General features: G+C 44.3%; 1 protein-coding gene across 4 annotated transcripts in view; it reads right to left on the reverse strand.

The window, feature by feature from the left end:
• Positions 1-12768, reverse strand: part of SHC1 (SHC adaptor protein 1) — a 127588-nt gene that overhangs the window by 104493 nt on the left and 10327 nt on the right. Inside the window, exons 1-2 of one of the 4 annotated variants that reach the window (XM_085638751.1) lie at positions 6804-6924; positions 1066-1141 (exon numbers count right to left, since the gene is read on the reverse strand). The exons of 1 other annotated variant lie outside the window; for it this stretch is intronic. In XM_085638751.1, the coding sequence (XP_085494877.1) occupies positions 1066-1077 (12 nt within the window). In that variant the 5' untranslated portion in view covers positions 1078-1141; positions 6804-6924. Of the gene's footprint in view, positions 1-1065; positions 1142-6803; positions 6925-12768 lie in introns of those variants that run through there. 2 more of the 4 variants (XM_085638750.1, XM_085638753.1) reach the window with 2 other exon arrangements.

Raw genomic sequence — 12768 nt, forward strand, 5'->3', positions numbered from 1 at the left:
GGAGGATTTGAAGTCATGACGCCTCAGGCTTGGAGCAATCCATGCAATAGAGTGCATAGTATGCTACCCAATGGGCAAAGTTTTACTGCCAATGGTGCAATGTCAGAATTACAATTCCCAGCAGAAGACTATTCCAGACGTACAATACCACTAAGGAACATGCAGTAGTGCCAACTTCATTATATAATTAGCTTAGGGCATTTCACACAAGTCTGCAATCCAAAATGCTGTTTGGATGGGCAAGCCTTGGATGCAAAGCCAGCAAACCCACATCTCCTGTACCCCGTCCCAGATGTTCTTCACCCACACAGAATGCACAAGAGCTGGACGGAAAGCACCGAGAAGCCTTCACCATCCTATCAAAAGACGGTGTGAAAGTGCTCTGTGTGTGTACACATGTATGCATGCACGCTTCTGTGCACTTCACACATACCACCCATTATTGCAAAGACCTATTTCAAACGGATTATAGCTTAGAACTCCTACGGGACAACATATTCCAACAGCAGCAGCATTCCCAAAATATTTAATTTAATACAAATGGGTTTCTTGGTAATTCCGATCCTTCATTCGTTCAATGCCAATTGTCATTTTTTTTTTTTGAGTTAATTTACAAAAAAATACATTTGCAAAAAAAAAAAAAAAATGTCTGAAGTCTATCCCAATTTTAACTGCCTTTTTGGCTGTATCCATTTGATTGCAGGGTGCCAATTGATGTGCAGTCAACCAACCTCAACTTCATAGACAAGAGGAATTACTAAGCCAATACTGGTGCAAAATACAGTGAGCAGAAAAGCTTAAAGGTGTCACAACATCAAGGTGCAGCTACTTCTACAATGCTCACTACACCAGGAAGAAGAAATAAAGTGTGAAAATTGTCTCATGGAGTCCCCTTGTTCAGCAATGGAGACCGATGAATGGAAGCCATCTTGAGAAGCGGACATTTTGTGGTACTCTGCTGCAGTCACTGGAACGGTCCCCCCATCTCAATCACCGTCCCTCCACCACCACCACCAAACCCACCTCCACCACATGCCTAGATTGTGTAAAGGTGAGGTGCCTTACCATGTACTCCATTCCTCGGGGTCAACGGGCTGCGCAGAGAGCCTGAAGCGCTAAGACGCTCTTCACCAAGACAGACCTGAATTTCAGTGACAAACAGGGAGTGGAGTGTTAAAGCTGAATGTCAGGCTGTGAGGGGGCTCATTTCAGGTAAGGGGCAAAGTCACAGAAGAGAAAATAGTCCATTGGCGACTACGACAAAAAGCGATGAGCGCAAGAACCAAACCTCTACTACTATGGAGATTAAACATTAATCACAGAATTGTTTTTCGGATGCAAAAAAGTAATTAATAAATAAAAAACACAATTGACAGAATTCTGACAAATAATAATCTCGCCCTGATCATATTTTTCTCTTAGTATCACCATTATGATTGAACCAAATAATTGCCCATGTTGGCGCCCGTAGTGCTGAAGCCACTGTTTGAAGGGGCATACATAACTCATTTTGTTACTGCATAAAGAAGACATGTCACAGAGTGAGGTGGCATTAGGTGCCAGTGCACGGAGCTGCCACAGGAAGAGGAGAACGAGCAGCGGACACCTCTTTGAACGCTGCTGGACAATACTTAAGCTATGGTTTCAGCCTTGTGTCACCTTGCTATTCTTATCCCCTGAGAGTGCCAAAGCGCCGTAATGTAGCTGTACCAATGGTTTCCTTTCTTAATTTGTTGCCCTGAAACTTTGCATCACTGAATTAGAAAATCCTGCTTTTGATCCACCAGAAAAAAATGCGAGTCAAGAAGTTTTGTATTCCGTTGGTATGAGGAGCTTTTGTTGGAAATCGGTGGAGATAAAAGTGTGTGGGTGAGGGGGTGTAAACAAGTAGGTTTTGAGTGGCCTATGGCCGGCGCTCGCATATCAATCACTTAAATTCAAGGGGGGTGTTCTTTCCTAGCAGCACGTTTCCTGCTCCCCAGTTGGAATTTGCCTCCCCCGTGGTGTCGCCCCAGCAGCCTGAAGTTGAGACGTGACGTCACGTAAGGGCGTCACCGCTCCGTAATCAGCACGCGGGGGCCTCGAGGTGCGGGCGGGCGTGCACGTCTGACGTGCCTGGCGGAAGCGGAGGGCATTTCGGACATACAATGCAAGTTGTAAGAGAAGAAACCTTCCGTTATAGACAGGGGCCCGGTCATTTCCCTGGAGATAATAGGGGTTCCGTGGAGCTATCAAGTCACCTAATCACTCACGCGGAAAGGTGCCCCAGACCCACCCTCCGACACCATTTATCTCCAGAAGATAAGGGCAGTATATATACTTGCTCAGCGTATTTCCGGCCTCCGCTTAACAAACAACCCGTCGTGATCCCCGACTTTGCTCTCGTTTTTTCAGTAATAGTACACCCCCTCTCCCCCCCCCCAGTATTTTTTTTAATTATATACTTTATTTTTGTTTTTCTGCTTTCACGAGAGGGCTATTAGCTGCATGCAACGTACGCTCGGATCTTTTGGACTATATTGTTAAACACTGTCCCCCATTCTAGTACTAGATTTTAACCTTGATCTCTCTCGGGCGTCTATGCCACTCAGACCCATGCTCCAGTCTGACTCTTGTGCTTCGGGTCACCCAACCTCACATGGCGATACTTTACTCCTGCGCATCTCTTCACTCGGGCTCATTTGTGATCGGACCACAGTCTCATTAGGATCTCTCACTCCTGGGCCTCTGACCAACCGATCTCATTATGACCCCCCCCCCCTCTACTTCTGGTTACATATGGTCCTCTGCCTATCTAATCTCATATTGTAATCCTTTATTCCTGATCCTCTGTCCAGCCACTCATATTGTGAACGCTTACTCCTGCTTCTCTGTCCAATCAGTCTCATATTAGGACCTCTTACTCTTAGTCCTCCGTCCAAGCAATCTCATATTAGGACCTCTTACTCCTGGGCCTCTGACTAACCAGTCTAATATTGTGAATATTTACTCTTGCTTCTCTATTCATCCAATCAGATATTATGACCTCTGCTCCGGGTTATCTGTACAACCAAGATCATATTGTAAATGCCTCTATCCACTCTGCCTCATACCAGCACCTCTTACAGCTGTGCCTCCATCTGTTCAGCCTAGGTGTCAACCCTTACTCCCAGGCCACTGTCCAAGAAGTCGCACTCCTAAATTGTGGTCTCCTTCTGCAGGGTCACATGTGACTTCAGAACGTGGGCTTCCTTACACCGAGCCTCATATAGTTTCCCAAGCCCTAGAAGTACTCGAGAGAGATAGGTAACCTCCTGAACATGTTTGATTCCCAACACATCAGATTATCCTCTACATGCCCTCTTCCGTCTTCTGTAAGCATCGGTCCATGCTCGAATGTCTCTTCATAAGCCTTCTAGTTTAAACATATATCAATTCAGTAACCAGATTCTGAACTCTTTCCAATCTACCATAGCATTCTAAAGATGTGGCTTCTAAAACTTGACAACTGTCCACATGAGCTGGATAACACCAAATATTTCAAAACTTGGTCCATTATTCTAAATGGGGATATCCTGAACAAATCCTGATGTGGCCCGTTGTCCGGGAACTGGCCGTTGACTTAGATGGGGGTTCAAGAACAGGACAATATACCAGAAGAGACCTATACAGCTGAATACAGTAGTCCGTAAGTAGTGGTGGCTAACGCTGAATGAGATTTCCAATCTAGAACTATAGCCAATACCGTAGATTGGCTATCCAGAACTAATCATTACGTGTCCCTACAACTGAACCATATTCTAGATGAGGGCTCCAGAACTAGACAACACGCCAGATGACACTCCCAGAACTGGAGAATACATGTCCTCCGGACAGAATGATCACAATATGGATTCTATAACTGTACACAATAAGAGACAATATTCTAGCTATGGCATTTAGAGCTTGTTAATATTATAGGGATGGCACTCAGAACTAAACAATACACCAGATGTGGCCTCCCGAACTGGACACAAAACTGCACATTTGGCTTGAGGAAAGAAACCCAGCAGTCTAGATATGGCCTTCAGAACCAGATCCATATCACTCAAGATTGACTTAAGAAATAGTCACAATATGTCACATGTGGCCTTCAGAACTGGGTGTCATAAAAACTACCACTGCAGAAAGAAAAGGACAAAAATTCTGAATGCGGCCTCCAGAAATGGACTATGCTTACAGAGAACCACCAAAAGTAGAACATTCTTCAGATAAGGCCTCCTGACTTCAAAACGCTGGACGTAACAGTTAAAATGCCTCACCCAGAATACTTCAATTAAGCTTCTTTCTGGAACAACTTGTTCTCTTCACTCCAACGTCCCCTATCCTCCCCCTGAAGCCACTTCTCAGTTTTGTAATTTTGAAGGTGTACGGTATGATAACACAAGAATCACTCTTTTAGGTAGCTTTTGATACATCTTAACTTGTAAGACTCCTCGGAATTTCTGTACACTATGTACAGGAAAAAGCAACTGGTTGAATTGAATCCTTGGAGTCCATACCAGTACTGAGAACCAGATAAATACTTTAACAAGACCTGGCATTCTCATCACCTTTAATGGTACCTGTGCTAAAGGGATGCATTCATGGGCTCTGGAAGCGACTAGACCAGTGGTTCTTAACCTGTGGTCCGGAGACCCCTGGAGGTCCGCAACGCTTAGTGTTGGGGGTCCCTAACTTCTTAGAAAATTAAATAATATTTGCAGAGTAATAACGTTTTAAAACGTTTTGCAAATGTGAATGGATTTAAAATTGGAGGCTAAAAATAAAGTTTGTATTGTCAGACTGATTAGTGAGAGCAGTTCAATAGCATCAAACAGAAAGAATATAGTATGGATGAAGGGTGGTCTCAGTGGAACTTAAAAAAGCTCCAACCTTCCAGTTAAAATTCGGATTTATATGGGTTTGTGAATTAATAAATTAAACGTCATAATTTGTGCATTTTTTGATGAATGCTCGTTTCTGTATTTGAGTATGGTTTTATGGTTTAATTCAACGAAACTGCTTAGACTGGAATCTCCAGATTTCAATAATGATTCAGTGGGGGGTCTCCAGATTCCCGAAGTGATTAAGTGGGAATCCACCGATGTCAAAAGGTTACAAACCACTGGGATAGCCTGACCCAACATCACCAGGAGTGGGCGCAAAAAGGAAAAAGAAAACAAAAACAAATTCATAGCTAATGAGTGGATACAGACTAATACGTGAAGTTTTTCAGATGGAGGAGCATTCTGTGTGCCTGGAGTTTTATAATTCATGATATGTCGTCAGAGCAGACACCACATGGAAAAGCTCTTAGTGCTTCCCACAACCAGGCTGAGACAGAGGAGCCCTCCTAGGCACCCCAGCACTAGCAAGAATGGCAGTGCTTCTTACTACACTAGCAAAAGCCTGGTGGGGTGCAATCCACAATGGCACTTTCAAAGGTTTCCCACAAAAATCTGCAGCCTCATCTGAAAAAGCAAGGTGTTTAAGCCTGCAAGGCGTCTTAAGGTGGATTGCTTGCTGCAGGTGTAATCCATCAGTGAAGAGCTCCAGCCCTGTCAAGGCATCTGAAGTTCCTTGTATGGTCACTGGGGATCAAGTTCTTCATCTTATCTGCCCATGTTCATCCAGCGTCTAGTAATTTCCGTTCACATGCCATGCAAGCTGCTCACGATGTCGGTCCACAAGGCCCAACTCATCGTAGTCTGCCATTGCCCCCCTTTGTCCCTGTTTTTCACCAGCTGTCCTGGCAGATTTCAGCAAATTTGGCCCATGTCCCGGTTTAAGAGAAGTTTGACTGAAAACAGTGGGAGACACTTTTTTAGGTGTTCCACAGCAAGGCTAATTAGCAGCTGGTATGAGTAAGTAATTTAATGAACAGGTATAAAGCCGGTTTAAAAAAAAAACAACAAAAAAAAACGTTTTATTTATTTTGTTAGTGTCTCTAGTGTGTTTCTAGGTTGATGAGGGTTGTCATTGTTTGCCGCTCTGTTGATGTAAATCCGTAGTCCTATTCTTGTGAAATATCCTGGTTTTTGGTTCTCACCATCTGGTCACCCTACCTTGGTCTTCATCTCCCGACACGGTCTGCCTGGGCACAGCATCACTGTGACCCAAGCTCTGAAAATTACTGTCCTCTCGCACTCTGCTCGAGTGACACAAGTTTCTCACACCCTCTACCAGAGTGCCAACAAACTCTTTACATTCTCTTCCCGTGTTTAATAAGCCCCTCACACTGTCCGTGTGCCACAAGTTAAAACACTGCCACCGTGCCCCAAGCTCCCTCAGCCAGTGTTATGCAAGCTCCCCCACTCTCAGCCAGTGTGCCGCAAGCACCCCCACACCCTCAGCCAGTGTGCCTGCCACAAGCACCCCCACATCTTCAGGTAGTGTGCCACAAGCTCCCCCACACCTTCTGCCAATGTACCACAAGCTCCCCACACCCTCATCCAGTGCACCACAAGCACCCCACACTTTCTGCCAGTGTGCCCCAAGCTTCCACACCATCAGCCAGCGTGCCCCAAGTTTCCAGGTCCTCAGCCAGTGTGCCCCAAGCTACCACACCCTCAGCCAGTGTGTCCCAAGCACATGTTTCTCTGCCACCGTGCCACGAGCACCCGAGGCACTCTGCCCACGCGTCTCAAAGACACCGAGCTGCGTGTCCACGTGCTCGAGGCGTGCCCACGAGAGTGAAGGCATTTTCATTAAGGCTCCTTCACTAGCCCTCCGCTGCACCCGGAAACAGTACTGCGGGGGTGGGCCTTGCTGCTCTTCCTGGTGCCACCCTAGCCCCGCCTTACCTTGTCCTAGATCCGCGGACAGGCCGCCCCTCGTTTCATGCCCAGCATATACCAAGCCAGCGCCGTTAAGAACGGGATTCTCAAGTGGGCATCCACCGCAGGCCGATCGCTGAAATGCGGCCCTCGACCCCTTCTGGGAGGTGAACTCGCAGTCCCAGCTTGTCCCAACCTGACGCCGCCGGCCTGGCCGCATGCTCCGCATTCCTCGGCTTACCTGTCTTGGGAGAGACAGGAAATATTGGGGGTGTGGGGAGGCGTTATCTGGAACGTTGTGATCTCTCTGTTCGCCCCACCTTTGCTCCCAAGTGATCATCCATCCATCAATAATGAACCCTGCACACAGTGCCTACTGCCGCCGACCTAGTTTCGAAGCGCTTCAAATGACAATTGCAATGGTCATGCAAAACCAAAGGAATCGATTTTTTAGGAAGGGCGAAATGTCAGAATGCAGTAACCAATGAGCCCCATTAGAAGCCTGCATTCCGGAGTCGCAAAAACAATGGGGGGGGAGGAGAGGGTGGGGGAGGGTAAAACCCAATTCCTGGCTTGATAAATACTTGGCAGCAGAAAATCCTCAAGGTTTAAGGTTTGTTTGTCACGAATGCGCATTCATGACAACTCTAAGTAGAAAGCACGGAGATGTTGTTCCATGTAGGAATGAAGACTGATGGGAGCAGGAAGAAAGGTAGGCGGATATGACGTGTGGGGTTTAGCTGATGTAGCACATGTTGTTTCCTCTCATAGGGCTGTTAAACCATGATAAAGTCAACCGTTCTGGCTAGTTTCGCAAGGTGACGTTGGGATTTAACTTGATAGTTACTGGAACATGGGCAGCAGCAATGCAAACAGGAGCGTTCACGCATGCGCAGATGCAACGTTAAAAAAAAGTAACAATCTGTACGCAGACACAAGCATTTACACCAACGACCTTTCTTGGTACTGGAGGCACAATAACCTGCACCAATTCCTAATCTTGATGCAGACACACGGCACACTGCCCTTGCCACTAAAGTTGCAAAGAGTCTCACACCAAATTTTCATATGTCAACGTGCAAGAAATACAGAAGAGCAACTGTAGAAGAACTTTCTGCACTAGAGATTGAAGGCCAGGGCAATGACGTCAAAGCTTATGCTGAACCCCATCACGTAGTAAGTAGCATGAATCTGTACACATAACCAGGCATGGGAATAAGGCAGTGAGTAGAGTTGTGCTTCGGTTGAGGGCAAGGCCCAGCTTCTGCTGACCGTGACCTTGAGGTGAGGAGGAACAAGGGTGCCATACGGTTGAGGTGACCGTGATAGGAGGAAGGTTTGGTTGCAAATCTACCTCCTAAATAAGCCTTCTTTAGTGGGAAACTACTTCCTGTAGGAAAATCTACTCGCTCAAAATACTCTGAAATGACGGATTCAAACACACATAAGTTATAAAACAGCCCAATAAAATCAGTGAGGTTCTTCTCTAGGCTTTGAATAGGAAGGCAAATTAGACACGCTTATTTAGTATGATGATAAGTGTTTGACACCAAGGGATCATAGGTCAAAGGTAAGGTCAGGACCTCCTTAATAAATAGGTTCAATTAGAAGCAATAAAATCCTTATATGACCATTAAAAAAAAACAAAAAAAAAAAAAAACTAAAGGAAAATAATTTTATATATATATCTCCTTCAGAGCCCTCCATTTACGAGTACCCAGACACATCATCTCACCAGTTTGGCATACCCAATTACTTCTCAGAGCTAGACACTACACAGAATACTCAACTGAGTAGCAATATAACCAGAAAAAAAGACAGGCTGTTGAGTGTCTCAAAAGCACAGGCGTACGGATGGGAGACTCGGTCATAGTTACAAACGGGGATGGGCAGAAATCGTCGACACCAGGTACTCAACTTAACACAATATAAAGAGTCCTCTCCTAAAACTGTCCGGGACTTTGAAGAGTCCCCCAGAAACCCCCATCATACATCCACTGTGACCCTCACAAAGATTGTATGCAAGAAAGTGGTTCTACCTATAATGAAACACAGAACTGTACCAAAGACTAGGAAAGATTTTGCATTGTGTATAAAATAAATGGACAACTGGCACAGGAATGAGTAATAAGACACTCTACTTAAGGCTTATGACATTGATCCAGAAAAGTGTACTCCTCACTCTGGACAGTGACGAAAAATGAGCAGTTTTAGCCCTTAAACAGTTTTGCACTACTTACAGATCAGCTTTCCTTTCAAAGCGATCATACAAGTATAATTGAAGGAAAACTTGGTTGCATAGAAGTGACCCCAGAGATGAAAGAGTCCACAGGTTGGTTCCCTGGGCTGATTCCACTCTGCACTATCTACAGAGGACAATTTGGGTATTCGCCAAGATAACCAACTTCGCGCTGCACACCAAATCGAAAATGTCGATCAATGTCCTTGCGGTTAGCCTGCTTCCTGACAGCATATCTGCCCTGTAACAGTGGTTTACATTTTTTCTCAGCGGCAGGGACCATACCATGGAGTGCACAACCATTGATGTAGACACCAAATGCTACTTTCAACTGAATAGAAAGTTTGAAAAAATCATCTGTTCAAATGCTGAAGTAACCTGCATGATGTGTGCCAAGTGGTGCAAGTATCTATTAAATATGTTAGCATGCCCGCTACAAAACATCCTAAATTAATACATACTTGACGTGTTTAAAGCCTTTGTCTTGCTTGGTTTCCTACAGATTTTAGGCAGAGGCCTGCGCCTACTATACCGTTAACAATTGAGAACATTTTGTAATTATGTTTATATCGCATGCCTTTAGTGAACTATGAATTTACTCACACTTTCTACACCGTAGACACATTCTCATTTGCCAAATCTCAAAAATAACTATAGATCACTAATATATATGATCACAAAGTCTAGCCCTAGATTTAGTGAGAGAAATATTGATATGATCTTCAGGTATATAACGCAGAGTTGGAACCGAACCACCTCTCCGTTTCCCGCTGTTGGGCATTAGCAACAAACCCCATTGCATCAAATTGTTCAAAGATGTCAATCAATACAACAGTGGCTACGTAGTCCATTTCTACAGATATTGTGGGAAGGGCAGTTTAAAAATTAGAGGACCGTTACATATGGATTATTAACAAGTGATTGCATACAACCGGTTTATCAAGGGCATCTTAGCTGCTGCATAAAGTGTGTTTAGAAGTTAGTTTCCAACATCAGCCCAGAAGTTTCAAGATCTCTTAGAATGCCTATGGCAGAAACAAAGTTCAAGCCTAGTGAGAAATAATGGCCATATGGATCAAAATGTAGTAGGATGTATGGTCTAGATTAGAAAGTTGTATATGAACCTATATGCTTTCAAGCCCGTTTTCAACCACGATAATAAGGGGGTGATTTATTGTTATTTTTTAATGCAATCTTCTTCTCTTACTACTTTGTTTTAAAAGTCTTCATTTAATGGAGGATTCAGTGGACTACCAATTCATATTAATTTTTGCACATACACACATATAGCGCTGCCCATCTCAGCTTTGTTAAATATGCCCCAATACATACACGCACATTTCCAATTAGAGGCCACATTTTTGTTTGCTTTTCAGGAGGTTTAGATATTTTAGTGGCTATGTTTCACAACAATGTAGTGTTCAAAGCGCTTACATTTTCACTCTAATATTAATACTAATCGACCCTACACTTTCCAATAAACTGTATTAAACATACAGGATACTTGACTTGTTTTTAGTTTATAGATGTTAAAAGAACAGCGAGTCATTTATAGGCCATCAGGTTCTTACTGCTTTTTTATTGCTTTGCTTTCATTTGATTGATTCCCAGCTTTCCGCTTTGATTTCTTTCTTAAATTCTGCACTTTTCACGATTTGCTTTTCAGCTCAATTGGTTGATTGTGACAATTGTTCCCAAAATAGGTGAAGTGGAAACAGCAATCTGGTGATTTGATCTACATGAGAAGTGCCCTCCAATTTGAATTCCACCCAAATCCAGGAGGCGAAGAAGACTACATCGGCCTGAAGAAAAGAGTGCACCATACTAAAATTAATCCTCAATTTGCTTCTGAGACTTCTGAAAATTCATGGGTTGCAAACAGTGTGTGACTAAAAGTAATCCATATTACCCATCACCTTTCATACTTCTGGTGTGTGTGCGCAACATCAGGCCCCTATGTGATGCTTCGGAAGACTGTGGTCTGAAACATGAATATATTCCCTATATTGCTTCCACCCAGCTGCGATTAATACGCTATATAATCCGCCACTAACCGGCTTTCGCACTTAAAACTGCATAATCCCGGCCCTGCACAGATGTTCATGGATGGCGCTCAGCTGCCCGACTGATTCAGCCCTGCACATGTACAATGCATTGACAAAACCTCAACTAAAACAATAACAAGCCAAAAAGAAATACCCACTCAATTGCTACACATACTTTCCATGGAGAAAGAGATTCAGAGGTTCTACCCTGGTCAGGGAGCACATGCTCGCAAACAAAAAATAAAGATATCAATAAGGATCAAGACCACAAGTTTCCAAATTCGATGCTTTGCGTCTTGCTAAAACACCAGACAACTACTCAGTTTGAAGGGGAGCCTTCTACGAATTAGGCCTGTCACACTCACCCAGGTTCAGTGTTTGCATGAACTTAGTGAACTCTGACCTCTAATGGGAATTCAAGCTTCAGTGCTTGCACTAAGGGGGGCTGAAACCATCATGAGTCACCAGTCCAGATCAGGCGGGCCATAAAATGAGGTCGGGAAGGAGATGCCTTGGAGGAGTGAGCTCACAGTGACTGTGCAACACTGACTCACTGGCTCCCAGTTACAGTGAAAATCTTTAGCCGATCTATACATTCTGTAATTGCATTCATGTGGTTTAGAGAAGCAGCCGAGAGGAGTTTGTCCTTGGTTGTACCTTTCAAGGTTTTACCGCTTCAACAACCACCCGGTACCCTCAGTCCGCCTGGTACTCTCAGGGTATAGCTAATGCTGGTTCTGCGGGGTATAAGGGAGCAACCCCTAACTGAGGCCTTTCCCAACAAGTGCAAAATGTAAACTCATTCGCATAAAGGCAATCTTTAAGATCTTCGGATAGGGATATTATTCGCTCATATTACTCCCTAAAGTCAGGCCGATACTACCAACACAAAACAAGAACCAAAGGCATCTGCTCCTGCTTCCACCACCACCGCTCTGTCGAGATCTTCAAACCATAGCACTGTGCCACAGGGGCAGCTGTATTATCTGCCTGATCCAAAAAGGTCCATAGAAAGTACATTTTTACTGCCTAAAAAGACAGTCTTTCAACTTCCAAAGAAGGGAGTTACCATCTCCGGTGAGCCATCACATTCTTGTGCAGAAAAAGCAAATCTGATCATGTCCTGATGCACAGTGGAAACAACAACAAGCTGAAGCACTGCACTTGGGCATATCTGCATCATTCACACAGTCAACCTTCTGCTAAGCGCCAAAAAGGCTATTCTACAGTAAACACTCCCAAAACACCACATTGTTTTGCACAAGCCACCCACTACTAAGTGGCACACCAAAAATGGTGCTCAAATTCCGCAGTGGCACTCGAGATTATTTTTCTCCTCTCCTCTCACTGCAGAACTTGAATCACCTGCGGCAAAAGCCCAGGCAAATGGTTTGCACCTGCAGCTTTTCGCAAAGTATCACCAATAAATCTAACACTACAATAACACCACACAGGTCCTTCAAATGCAACCCACCAATGAATACTCAACGAAGCAATACATCGAACATACTTCAACCTGAACGTCGCTAGTAGCAGCTGTAAGGTGAAGCTCTATTCGAATGTATTTTGCAGTTACCAGAGAGCAGCCAAATTGCACATCTGCGCGAAAGGACAGTCAACATCAACAAATTGTCTTTAACTCTACCTCACATGTACTATTATGACCAGGTCTACCAAGCACCAATAGTCAATTCACTGGCGATGTGCT

The sequence above is a fragment of the Triturus cristatus genome, chromosome 12 (assembly GCF_964204655.1).
Source record: "Triturus cristatus chromosome 12, aTriCri1.1, whole genome shotgun sequence".
In the NCBI taxonomy this organism is placed as follows: domain Eukaryota; kingdom Metazoa; phylum Chordata; class Amphibia; order Caudata; family Salamandridae; genus Triturus; species Triturus cristatus.